The following is a 14,360-nucleotide window of genomic DNA, read 5'->3' as shown; positions in this document are numbered from 1 at the left end:
AGGAATCTAGTCTCTCAAGCAAAAGTATTGAATAGGGTAGTCAATTCAGAAAGTAAAGGTGGGTGTGGTATAAAGGGATGCTACAGTTTCTATATACTAATACCAGAAGGTATTAGTATATAGAAACTGTAGCATGAGGAACAAGAGGGAGGAGTTTTTGGCATTGGTTAGTTCAACCTTGCCAAAAGTTATAGGCATTAGTGAGACTGAGCTTCAGCATATGATGTAGTTACAGGGATTGAATGTGAAGGGTTTAGTATTTTCAGGGAAGATAGAGAAGATAGGATGGGGTGGAAAGGGGGGGGGGTACTGATGATGATAGCAGATAAATTGCAGCCAAAAAGAATAGGAGATAGGCAGGAAGATGGCTGTTCGTTTGAAGTGAGGGACTGAAGGGATACTACAGTTTCTATATACTAATACCAGAAGTATGAGGAACAAGAGGGAGGAGTTTTTGGCATTGGTTGCAACCTCGCCAAAAGTTATAGGCATTAGTGAGACTTAGCTAGCAGCAGATGATGTAGTTACAGGGATTGAATGTGAAGGAGTTAGTATTTTCAGGGAAGATGGAGAAGATAGAATGGGGTAGGAGGAAGTACTGCTGATGATAGCAGATAAATTGCAGCCCAAATGAATAGGAGATAGGCACAAAGATAGCTGTTCATTTGAAGTGATCTGGTGAGATTAAGGCCAGTAAGACAAAATATACAGTTGGTTGATGCTATAGACCAGAGAGTTCTACAAATGATCTGGAAGACATGCATCTCCAAACTGGTACAATGAGTATAGCTCGAGTGATTGTTATGGGGGCCTTCAATTATGGAGATATAGATGGGAAGGAAGAAAGATCATATGGCAGGAAGGAAATAGAATTTATACACCTGCTAAGAGATAATTACTAAGGGCAGCATGTGATGGAGGGGACTAGGGGTGGAAGAGTATTGGACCTGGTCATAGGATCAGAAGAGCTATCCATAACCAAGGTGACAACATTGCATCCAATTGGTGAAAGTGACCAAGCTGTCTTGACATGGGAGATTGTAAAACATGAGGAATAGTCTATCAAGAAGGGGTATTTGTGGAACTTCAAGGCAAGTGATTATGACATGCTTAGGAAAAAGCTCAAATCTGTCCCATGGCATGGCATAAAACACTGCAGAGTAAGGATGTTAGTAGTGTATGGGATATAGTTAAGGGTCATCTAGAGGAAGCAGTATTAAATTGTATAAATAGGGTAAGGTAGTGCTAATCTGGTAGGAGTTAAATGGATGAGTAATATCATCCATTTAACTACATGAACAGTACAAGGCTCATGCAAGAAAGATGACCAGCATGGCAAGGAAGGCAAAACCAGATTACGAGAAGAATTTAGCCGAGCACGCCAAAGGAAATCCTAAAGAGTTCTTTCGTTATTTGGTAAGTAAGAGGAAGAATGACTATCGAAGATTAACCTTAATGAGTGGTGGAGGTCACGAGGAGATAGAAGTGGATAAAATAGTTGAGTTATTGAGTGACCACTTTGCAAGCTTCCTGGTTGGCTGAGTGGTTGGCGTATCTGCTCTCCAGCCAAAAGGCTGCAGGTTCAAATTCCACCGTGGGCATGGATGTTTATGATTGTTTGTGAAAATGCTAGTGGTGGTGGGCAGTAGATGGCATTGGTGTAGATGATGCAGTTCGCTGTAGTTGGGGGAGATGCAGAATTGTGGAGGTGGGTGCCCTCCCTCGATGAGTCTTTGGGCTCCCTGGAGGTGTCACATAATAATAATAATAAATAATATCTTCCTAGTGCAGTTACTGTTTTAAGCTATGTGACGGTCACTAATGTGGGAACAGTTAATTCAAGTCTCAGCTCTGGTAGACTTCCAAGGGAGTGGAAAGAGGGCAAAATTATTCCTTTGCATAAGGGGAGGTCCTAAGACTACAGTAGCAAATTATAGACCACTCAGTATCTCAGGTGCGGTGGTAAAAGTACTAGAAAAATTCGTAAAGAAAAGAGAATTCAAGAATGAGTAGATAAAAATATGATACTGTATGAGGGTCAACATGATTTGTGAAGGGTCGGTCATGCCTTAGTAATTTACTGACTTTTTATAATAGAGTAACAGCTGAGTTGGATAAAGGAAATAGCTACATGATTTTGCCAAGGAATTTCACAGACTACCACGTGGAACACTGTTACACAAATTAAAACAAGTGGGGATGGATACGACACTTGTTAAGTGGATAAGAGGGTGGCTGCTGGACAGGTATCAAAAAGTGGTATATGGAGTGGCAGAATCAAGGCGAAAACAGGTGACTAGTGGTGCGCCACAAGACAGACCACTAGTCAGAGCTGGGACAATTGCTGTTTAATTTTGTACATAAATGATATAGGAAATAGCCTGAAAAGAAATATTCATTTGTTTGCTGATGATGCAAAATTAAGTAGAATAATAGTTAATCAACATATAGTACATTCTTGTAGATAAACTTATACATTGGTTACATGACTTTAAATTTTTCAGGAAATGACAACATATACTAAAATATTAATTAAAAAACTTTAATCAATACCTTTCTATATTTCGGCATTGTTACATTGCCATCTTCTGGAAACAAAACTATGATATGTACATATAGGCACTAACAATGAGCAAATGAGGCTGAAGAAGAAGACAATTGGCATTGGTCCTAGAGTCCTAAAGGCTCCCTAGCAGGCTAAATTGGGTTGTCTTGGCTGTTGGGCTGATGTTCTTAGGATGCAAGCTTCCCAAATTTGTGGCAGTCTCATGCACCCAAATTTGTTGTGATTTGGGAAGTTTTTTTAGAGCTGAGGCTGATTCCAGGAACAGTCTTTCATATTTATATTTGCTATGGTGTAGTAAAGTGGCTTTCTTCCATCGTATTCTGTGGTGGGTATCTAGTGCATGGTCCGCAAGTCCCGAGTGGCTGTATTGGTGAAACCAGATGTAGTCTTTGTGTTCAGATATTCTGATATTAGTTGTCCTGCCTGTTTGCCCATAATAGGACAGTTTACGCTGAACGATGACCTTTGGACGATCCTCTCGTACATCTCACACTTCAGTAGAGGAAGAATTTATTAAAATACGATGTCGGGACATTAAAAAGTTTGAAGTCTAAAAAAGAACTCTGCCTCCGAACCTCAAATACCACTCAACACGGTAATTAACCTGTCTTCCCTTACCCTGAAGCACTCATCACACTTGCATGTGGCCACAACTTTGGCGCAGCACCAAAAAAAAATACCGTCTGAAGAAATAATGATACAGGTAATCTAACAGATAAGCTTAGGTGTTGACTGTTATTCATGACTTACTTTTCACGGTATTAACAACACCACACAATTTTTTCAAAGAGATGTTTTATTAACTGCTAATATTTTGCTGATTTTCAACTCGGCATCATCAGAGCACAACACACTTGTACACACGACAGTGAGTGAGTGAAACTACAATTGCAATGGACAAAAGATCTAAAGTCCTATTTTTGGCACCCTCTAACGAAAAAAAAAAAAAAAAAAAACTATGCAGGAGTTTTTCTTAGGATAACAGTCTCCCAAATTTTTGGCAAATTAATGCAACCATATTTGTTAAGGTTGGGAGAATTCTTCAAAGCCACTGCTGACTCAAAAAAGAATCTTTCAGATCTATAACGACTCGTGAAAAGCGCATTCGTTTTTCTCCATCTAATCCTGTGTGAAAGAGTGTCCAAAGCGTGGTCTGCCAGTCCTGACTTGCCATAGTAATAGTAGCAAATGTATTTTTCATGTTCTTCCAGGCAGATGTTAACTGATCTTCCTGTTTGTCCATAATAGGCCAAGTCACGGTCACAAGGAACTTCATACACTCCTGGGTTTGCTAAAAGGTGAAGTTTATCCTTAGGTGAGCAGATCAGAGTTGCCAGCTTGACATGAGTTTTGAAAGTGGTGCGAACGCCTGTTTCATCAATACTTTGGCTATCTTTTTTGATGTACCTCTGATATAGGGAATAGAAATGGTCATGTTGTATTCTTGTGTATTAGGGTAGGGTAGAGTAATGGGCCTATGTAGTATTTTATCTATCTTATAGCCATTGGCTAAAAACGTATGGCGCAGATATTGGAGTTGTGTGGTCAGAGGTGTATCATTAGAACAAATGGCTCTGGCTCTAAGTGTTTTTAAAATGCCACACTGTTTGACTGGTTGATGATGTGATTGTTTATGATTAACTGATCTTCCTCTTTGTCCATAATAGGCCAAGTCACGGTCACAAGGAACTTCATACACTCCTGGGTTTGCTAAAGGGCAAAGTTTATCCTTAGGCGAGCAGATCAGAGTTGCCAGCTTGACATGAGGTTTGAAAGTGGTGCGAACGCCATGTTTCATCAATACTTTGGCTATCTTTTCTGATGTACCTCTGATATAGGGAATAGAAATGGTCATGTTGTATTCTTGTGTATTAGGGTAAGGTAGAGTAATGGGCCTATGTAGTATTTTATCTATTTTGTAGGGATTATAGCTGTTGGCTAAAAACATATGGCGCAGATATTGGAGTGGTCAGAGCTGTATCATTAGAACAAATGGCTCTGGCTCTGTGTGTAAGTGTTTTTAAAATACCATACTTTTGGACTGGATGATGATGTGATTGTTTATGTAGGTATCTTCCTGTGTGTGTGTGTAGGCTTTCTGTAAATAGAAAAAGATAGTGATCCATTTGAAAGGCGGGGGTGACTAATGTGTCAAGAAATGGTAAACAGTTATTTGATTCTTTTTCTACTGTGAAGTGGATTTTAGGATGTTGGCTGTTTAGGTAGGTGACAAACACCTCCAAAGCGTCTTGTCCATGGAGCCAGATGGCAAACACATCATCTACATAGTGTAACCACACTTGTGGCTTGTATGTATCTGTGGTAAGTACTTTGTTTTCAAAGTGTTCCATGTAAAAATTTGCTAGGGGGGGGACCCATAGCAGTACCATTAATCTGTTTGTAGAATTTTCCTCCTCATGTAAAGTAACCTGTATTCATGGTAAAGTTAAATAATTCAAAAATATCAGGGTTAAAAAAAATCACTGGTTAAAAATCTTATCGTAAAAAATTCAGACATAATAGTTAGTTTTGATGTCACCTCTTTATTTACTAATGTACCACAATTTCCCCCTGATATTTTTGAATTATTTAAATTTACCATGAATACAGGTTACTCGCGTGTACAAGTGTGTCGTGCTCTGATGATGCTGAGTTGAAAATCAGCGAAATATTAGCAGTTAATAAAACATCTCTTTGAAAAAATTTCAAAGTACTTTTCACGGTAAGTCATGAATGATACAGGTAGAACGTGGTATCCACAACCTTACCAAAGCTAAACCACCAAAAACCAACCTATCTAAAGAACTAAAGGCTCTACATGAATGACTTACTGTGAAAAGTAAGTCATGAATGATACAGGTAGAACGTGGTATCCACAACCTTACCAAAGCTAAACCACCAAAAACCAACCTATCTAAAGAACTAAAGGCTCTACAAGAAATGAAGAACAACAGCAAAATAATAATTGCCAAAGTGGATAAGGGAAATGTCACTGTGGTTCTCAACAAAATGGACTACACAGGTAAGCTTTCAACTTTACTGTTAGATCGTTCTACCTACCTTCCCATTGAATATGATCCCACCAGCTCCAAAATCAGAACATCCCAAAGCCTCCTTAAGAAAGTTACTTCTTGGCCTGAGGAAGTGACTAGCAGACTAAAACCTTTCAACTCTAGATCCCCCCTTCCCAAATATATGTACTACCAAAAATCCATAAGCAAAATGTGCCATTATGTCCCATTGTGGATGGCATTGATTCCCCCACATAGAAATTGGCCAAACATTTAGCCAAAGTGCTCGCACATTATACTGGCAATACACCATCACACATTGAAAACTCAGCCCACTTTAAAGCCAGTATAGAGAACCTTTCGCTCCAACACACTGACATAATGGTTAGTTTTGATGTCTCCTCCTTATTCACAAATGTTTCACTCAAAGATACCTTAAATCTCATCCAAGCCAAATTTCCTCCTGATATCTCAGCCCTATTTGAGTTCACTATGAACTCAGGCTACTTTGTTTGGTAAGGAAAATTCTACAAACAGATAAAAGGGACAGACATGGGTTCTCCACCCCTGGCAAACTTCTTTATGGAGACTTTTGAAGAAAAAGCCCACTCTCTGGCTATGCTATGTGGATATATGTGTTCACTCTTTGGCCACATGGCTTAGACATACTCCACAACTTCCTAATACACTTAAACAATCAACGTCCCAGAATCCATTCATCTTGGAAAAGGAAAACAACAATAGTCACCCTTTCCTAGATACTCTGATTACATGCCAGCCTGATGGATCCTTGGCTTTCTCTGTTTACAGAAAATCAACCCATACAGATATATTCACCAGCAATCCCCCCCCCCCTCACAACAATATGGGATTATAAAAACCCTATATATAACAAGGCTAAATTAATCTGTTCAGACAACAGTACCCTAACTACTGAACTTAACCATATCCTTAACACCTTCTTAGCTGATGGCTATAGCCATCAGCTAAGAAGGTTGGTTTTAATATTAATTTATTAAGACTGGTTTTAATATTGAATAAAATCCAGAAAATATTAAAACTAGTTAACCCCTCCCCCCTTAACAGAGATTACACTAAATCTATCACCAGTCGTATATCTGGGCCACGTCTGAAAAGCTCACAAAAATCCTAAAAAAATATGACCTGACTACCTGTTACAAATCACATAAAAAATTGGCATCCCTTATCTGCTCCACCAAAGACCAGCCACTTCCCCTAGACCTATCTAGAGTATACCAGGTCCCTTGCAGCTGTAAACTGTCCAACTGCAGCCAAACAGGCAGGACAGCTAATATCAGGATAACAGAACACAAAGATTACATCTGGTTTCACCAATAAAGCCACTCAGGACTTGTTGATCATGCACTAGATGTCCACCACAGAATACACTGGAAGAAAGCCACTTTACTACACTACAAGTATGAAAGATTATTCCTGGAATCAGCCTCAGCTCTAAAAAAACTTCCCAAACCTCAACAAATTTGGGTGCATGAGACTGCCCCAAATTTGGGAGGCTTGCATCCTTAGAACATTAGCCCAACAGCCAAGACAACCCAATTCAGCCTGCTAGGGGGGGGGGCACCTTTAGGACTCTAGGACCAATGCCATTTGCCTTCAGCCTCATTTGCTCATTGTTAGTACCTGCATGCACATATCATAGTTTTATGTTCCCAGAAGATGGCAATGTAACAAATGCTGAAATATTGGAAGGTATTGATTCAAGTTTTTTAATTAATATTTTAGTATACATTGTCATTTCCTGAAAAATTTAACATCAACATATAGTACAATACATATCCTAAACCATCTTTTATGTTCATTCGTTGTAATAAAGAATAGTGTTACTATAAATGAATGTGTTGTGTGAATCCTAGCCACCAATTTTTAAAATTTATTTTTATTTTATTTTTCTTCCTTTGCACTGTAATCAGTGCTACAAATCTGTGGTTCCATATGCATTGTGAGAGGAAACCTAAACCTCCTTCCCAACAGTATCCTGTGCTGTCCATTTTCAGGATCTTGGAAATTAACAAATCATTCTCTGCTAAGATCACCACAATGTCAGTGCCCTGCAATGCACACAAAGAAAATATCTTAAAATCAGCCCAAGAGAGATCAAAACTTATTAAGTTTGTATAATCTTTGCTGAAATCATACACCTCTAAAAGATACAGTTCCACGGGTAAATTTTGATATGGTGTGTTGCTGTTGAAGGAAATGCAACGCATCTTGGTTTTCAGTCCAGTGATCAACTTTCTCTTAATAAAGGATAGTTAGTGGTTGCCCATCACCTACAACCTATACTTCAGTAATGATTAATTCATCTCTCTCTTCTATCTCAACTACAAGATCAAGCTTTCTCAATCCTATGTTAGTCCAATAGTGAGGGTTTTACTTCTGTTATTCTGCCTTGGTTCTTTAACTCCCATTAGTGTTTTGTGTCTTCTAACAAATACACAAGTGTGATAACAATATAGTGCAACATGAAACAAAGTTTCTGTTCTCTGACAGCCTGCTCTACAGTTTTGTCATCATTTCTTTCCCAAGTTTTGTGAGCTTGAGTTGGCAAAGCATTGAATGTTGTCTTGATTAAATCAATATATTCAAATTCATTGAGGGAGAATAGTCCCATCCCTGATCTGTTGATGTTGGTAGGGAACATGTTTAGATTCTTGTAGTGCAGCTCCATCAACTGAATGGCATAGTGTTAAAGCCCATCTCCTTTGTTCAGCTGAAGCAGTCATAATTGGTATCCTTCCATCAAGCACCCATCCAGAGGATCACCATTCTTAATATGTCAAGTCCTAGAAGCAGCAAGACATAATTCTGAAGTGAAGATGGAAATTTTCTTTAATCTGGATAGATTAAAGAAAGAAGCAATTAAGAGTGAACTGCTGTCAATGCTTGTGGACTTTTTTTGAAAAGATACTCCTAGAGCGGATAGAAAAGAAGAGCAGCCTGTCAGAGAAAAGAGAGCATCAAAGTATCTCCCTCCTCCAGAATTAAGGACATACCATACAGAGAACACTCAACATTCTCAACCTTAAGTTTCTTATCTCTACTTGAGGAGGCAAGAGAAAGCATACTCAGTTTTGTTACATTGATATTTTGGCCTCAAACTTGAAAGAAGTTGGCTACTTGTGAAGATATGATCATCAGTGAATGAAGAAACTCATTGATGACACAGTTACAGAAAAAAGGAGTCAGAGGGTCTCCTTAGTGTGCAATGATAAATTCCATGATAAATGTTGATCTGTAGCCTAGAGTAATAATAAGGGTTATGGAGTAAATCTCCAGAATGTAGGTGAGAAAAGCTTCTGGACATCTGGCAATAGATAGCACTCAAAGTATAGTTTAAAGGGAGACACTCTCTGGAGATCCATGGAGCATGGGGCATAAAGAGAGAAAGAAGGTTCCATCAGCATTTGAAGAGAAGAGAGGAAAGAATCCTGATGGTACATTTCGCCTCTCTTTATGACACCAGTCATCTGCAGAATGAAGGCCATATGCCTAAAATCATGCGGGACATGTGATCAAAGGCATTTAGCTAAGAAGTTATGAAAAGCATGTGAGAGAACAAGAGCAATAGTAATTGGAGGGAGCAAATGTGTTTTCCTTTTTTGGAAAATTTATTTTTATTTGAATAAAAATGATTTGAATGAACATTGTTCTTGATTGGCAAAGATACAGTGGTATAAAGAAATTTGGTTAACAGAAGTAAATAAATTAGATCTTAAGATAAACAGAAGGTCCCACCAAGGGTCAACAGCAGTAAAGCCATCTAGTAGTGCAGCAGATGAAGTAGCTGGAAGAAAAGCCTTTATTTCATCAAAAGAAAATGAATGGAAAAGTTCTGTTTTTGGAATGGACCTTGGAATAGAAGGATGGATTAAATCAGGTAGTTAGGGTGGGGGTTTGGAAAGACAACTCTCCAAAAGCAGAAAAAAATCCTTGTGTATCTCACTTTGGTAGAGGAGCTGCTCCATCTAGTGTCATTCTAACACAAATATCTGTTCTTTCTATATAATGCCTGCATTTAGGCATAAAGATGCTTTTTCTCTTTCTCTTTCTGTCTAGCTTGAATAGATGATGATGCAGGATATTTTACTAACCTGGAGGGAGAGGATGCTGCCTAACAAATTCTTCTTCAAATAATGATTCAGCTTCATTGATAGATACTTCATTGAGTATCATCCCAATAATTTTCTTTAAAATCTTGTGACTATACTGAGAAAGGAGATTGATCCATAAGGCATTCTTGAAGAAGGGATGGTATTGTATTGCTTCTACTTCTTTCCTGAGATGCTAGCTTGGAAGATGACAGCATCGTGGCAGGAAGTATTGAGATATTGCCTGCTCTTGTGAGATCTTCTAACACAGACATCTACATTAGCAGCACTAGTTCCCTGTAAAATGGTAATTTATGATGTGATCTGATTACCAGTATGTTTCTCAATCCTCTTTTGTCTAGGCAAGACCTGTGCCAAAACTTCATTAATGTGGGCTTTATTTTCCATAGCCATTGAGGCTTCACAAAGGGCAAGAAGCTGTTCCTCTGAAGCAGTTCATCATGCTTTTTGCATATTCAGTACAAATTTCAGCATTATCATGTTTATCACTCAGTGAATACCAAATCTATAGAGATAGTAAAAGAATTGCCATTCTAGACATACGAAGCATTTCTGAGATTATGGTCCTGGATGAACCAAGATATTTTGAGAATTGACTGTTGTAAAGAACAGTTGAAGTTTCACTCTACTACATTAGTATTAGTACTCTGGGTGGGCAAAGAATTACATAATACAGAAACCCTACTCTAGAAATCAGACATCAAACTTTTTGAAGGTTCATCAAGATTCTAATAAGTAGGGTCATGGTCTTGCACTGGACGTTGAAATTCATTTATCATCTAAAAGACATGTGCAAACATTCAGGCCCATAGTGGGATTTGAAGAGTCAAGATGCATCTACTTGGCCAACTAGGCTGTCTATGATGATTTCCTTATGTGTTTATTTGGCTTTGAAATTGCCAAAGTTATTAAAGTTTGAGGAGCACTATTAAGTGCTCTTTTTTCAAGCTACCAAACTACTGTTTCCATACATTCACATAAACCTAATTTTTTATCCCAATTTTATTTTTATTACTTTTATTTTAATATTCATTTAATCTATGTAATTTTAATTTTCATTGATCCCAATCTTATTCTAACATTCATACTTATTCTAAAGGCTTATCTGGTTTTATCATTAAAGGTTTTTGTCACAATTTATTAATGCTTTTAAAATGTATGAATTTTTTTTTCTTTTGATAATGAACATTTGAATTTTTAATTATTGCTTTCTCTATAAATATTTTTTTTCCTCTCTCTCTCTCTCTCTCTCTTAAATTTTTTAAAATTATAAGTTTTAGGCATGATGATATTTATATAATGCCTGATCTCTTTGCATGTAGACTGTAGATCTTCAGAACAAGTTAAATGAAATATTTGGGAAACTTCCATCTGCAGTAGATATCTCAAGCCGCCCAAATTCACCTCATCCAGCAGCCAGAGAAGAATGTCACCGACAAGCTACACCTGCACCCCCTGTATATGCTATTCAGTTTCCAGATCTCTTTGTCTTTTAATCACTGGAGAATTTAGAAAATAGATCTAAATTACTTTCAATGTCAGTGATCACATTCTAATACATCTTGCACTCCAGAATAGATGTGGTTTTACAAACAACATATTTTCATTATGTGCATATAAACAAGCAGCAAGAAAGAAGCTATTTGTTTCAAGCCACCCTAACAAATGATGGTATCATTCAGGGTAATAGTGGATTTTTTCCCCATTCCTACTCTTTAGTTTTTAATAACATTTGTTGGATATGTTTACTTCTGAAACAAAACAAAGATCTACTTGTCATGTAATCACTGCTAGCATATATGTATATACATGTTAATATTTTGCTGGCTGCATGCTTCACTTGATACAGAAAGCAGCTGAGAAACTAAGCTAAAACTTATTTTTAATAACATTTAGAGATTTAAGTTTTCTGAGTTAATGACTTTAATTATTATTAAACTCCATCATTAGATGATCATATGAATGCAGTTGGTGTCAAGGGTCTAAGAGAAATAGATAGCTTCTCTGATCCATTGGTTTGTAATTACTTGGCTGAGGCAATAAACATTGAAGTGATAGCTTTATTTATTATTTTTCCCTTTAAAGAGCATAATTATATATGTGCTATATAGCATTCGTAATCATTTCTGTGCAATAGTAGAATGTGTTGTTACTTAAGGCTTTCCTTTGGAGTTGGCATTTTACCTTCAAAAGAAACAAAAAGAAAGTGCCCTTTACCTCACTGCAATAATTGCGAGAAGTGTTTATGCACCCAAAAGGTCCTAAAAGGTTACATATCATGGTCTCTATTCAGTGTAACAAATTTCTTATGTTACAATAATGACTGATTATTTTTCTTGCTATCATGTGATATTGTGTTAGTTAGAAAATATGAATATAATTCCTGGTAGTGTTCATTTCATTGTTAAAAATTGGCTGAATTCAGTAATAGTTATCAGGTATAAATGTTCATTACTGTGATGTATAGAAGAAGAAGAATTGTTGGTACATGATCCATTTTCATTGTGTTTTGTATTCAGTGTGCAATCATATGTCAATTCTTTATTTTACATACAAAAAATGTACAGTTTATGGACTTGAACTTTTTTTGTTTCTGAGAGGCTTATAAGTATGTTAAAAAGCAAGTTATAACTTAATATTGTGCTTTCAGATTTCTGACAAATGACAATCTTGTTTAATTAAGTAAGGAAAACAGTAAAACTGTTGAGACTGTGATTTAAAAATTTTATGTGCTGATATAGAAAGAACAAAAGCGATGTCTTGGAAAATCTTACAATTAAGGGTTGAACCCTTGTTACACACACAGCCATGAGTAAATGCATGATACTTTCTGGTGTATGTAGTAATCACTGAAGGCTAAATTTCCAAAAATAAAATAAATAATAGAATATTGTGGTTTGATTCTTTTTTTCATAAACAAGATTCATATAATTCACTTGCCAGTGTTTCATAAAATCCTTAGTATAACAACATTATATTGTTAAAAAAAACTCACAAAATTAGAATCTCCAAACTTTTGGTAAGGAAAGATATTCATTTAGATTGGGTTAATGCAGTAATCCACTAGAATTTTCTTTAAATAAATGTTCATATTTAATATGACTTCTGTGGATAAGGATTCTTTGTCAGCTCTGTAATGACTGAGACCAGACTTTAAAGAGATTTCCAGGAACAGATGTAGTATTGGTATTCCTGAGCTCTCTCTTTTTCTTTTTTTCCCCCATGGAATGGTCAGTGTCCAAATATGAAAAATGGCATTCTCAAGGGACTTGATAAAAACTCGAGAAACAACGTTGTCGAGTGTTTATCGAGTTTTCATTATTGTTTATCAAGTTGTCATTATTGTTATTGATGGCTTAACTAGTCAGATGTTCTCTCTAGTTTATGGCTCTTGATATGAATGTGCAATCCATTGTTGTACACATATACCAGCCACTGAATTAGAAACCTTTATGCAGATGTACTTAGTTACTTATGCAGTGTATATGCAAAATACTTGGTCATGTGCATCACCATGTGTTCTAGGTAACTATTTAAGAATGCTTCTGAATGGTCAGTAATTGTCAATAGTATTGATCACAATGGAAAAAACAAAGGATCTTCCAGAGTTCAATAAAGAGCTTAATGTTGGTGCCCATCTGTCTGGAGCCATGATTTTGAAAACAGCAGAGCTTACTAGTTTCTCAAAAGGTGAGATATGTAGTCTGTAGAGTTTGCCTACAGAACGCATAAATTTCTTTGTAGCAAGCAATTTGAGACCTAAAGTGGCTTGTAAAAGTTTCGTGTTTGGTCTCTAGAACTATGCAAAAAATGTTTTAAAAACTAAAAAAAAAAAATATAAAATTGATAAACATGGAGTAAAAAAAAATCTTGCAAATAACCTTTCGTGGGTAGGGAACAACATAAATAAACATAAAATTACAGCTTTCATCATTCTGTGCAATTTTCTAACCTTCTCCACGTTGAGGCTCATTTCTTCAAACAACCAAATTGCTTTATTAACAGTAGCAAATGCCTCTGCCAATTTTTCCACTGTAAACTTTTTGGGAGGGGCTGTGCATGTTGTTTTCTTCTGTAACTTTGTGCTTAACGTCTTCGTCTTCATTGTCAATCTTCAACTCATTAGCTAGCAACATTATCTTGTCACCAGTCTCTTGTAAGGATTTGCCTTATCGAATTCCATGAATGTATGAACATATATGAGCAAAGTATATGATCATACACTCTGCTCTTGCATCACTCCATGTGCTGTATCTATCTTCTTTGTGCAATGCATGACATTATATTCCTTCTAAAAGTGTGAGGATGTTTTTCACACTCAGCAATAGTCTAAGCAAAAGTATTAAACAATATGCCTTGAATGCAGCAACAACACTGGTCAATGGGTTGAGGAATGAGGTGGTGTTGTGAACATATTAATGGGATGGGCACTGTAAACCAAAGACCAACTGTACACACACATATATGAGAGTAAGTTACAAATAAAAGTGGGCAATAAACTGGGTACTATAGTTATGAATATGCTCGGGTTTAGGTAGGTAGGGAGATGATCAGAATCTAACAATGATAATACTGTATTAAAAATGAATATCTGAAAGAATGCAACATGAACAATACCTGAGAATGTGTAAA

At 36.8% G+C, this 14,360-nt stretch overlaps 1 protein-coding gene across 2 annotated transcripts in view; it reads left to right on the top strand.

Annotated features, from left to right (window-relative positions):
- Window positions 1-12,616, top strand: part of stmA (Protein EFR3 homolog stmA) — a 382,799-nt gene extending 370,183 nt beyond the window's left edge. For both annotated transcript variants that reach the window (XM_090409773.1, XM_090409772.1), the window contains one exon: window positions 11,051-12,616. In XM_090409773.1, the coding sequence (XP_090265899.1) occupies window positions 11,051-11,224 (174 nt within the window). In that variant the 3' untranslated portion in view covers window positions 11,225-12,616. The remainder of the gene's footprint in view (window positions 1-11,050) is intronic.
- The last annotated feature ends 1,744 nt before the right edge of the window (window positions 12,617-14,360 follow it).

This window comes from Typopeltis vanoorti, chromosome 20 (genome assembly GCF_054136105.1).
Source record: "Typopeltis vanoorti isolate ZY-2024b chromosome 20, IOZ_Tvanoo_1.0, whole genome shotgun sequence".
Taxonomy (NCBI): domain Eukaryota; kingdom Metazoa; phylum Arthropoda; class Arachnida; order Uropygi; family Thelyphonidae; genus Typopeltis; species Typopeltis vanoorti.
Note: the sequence above shows the minus strand (reverse complement) of the source record. Positions and strands in the feature narration are given on the sequence as shown.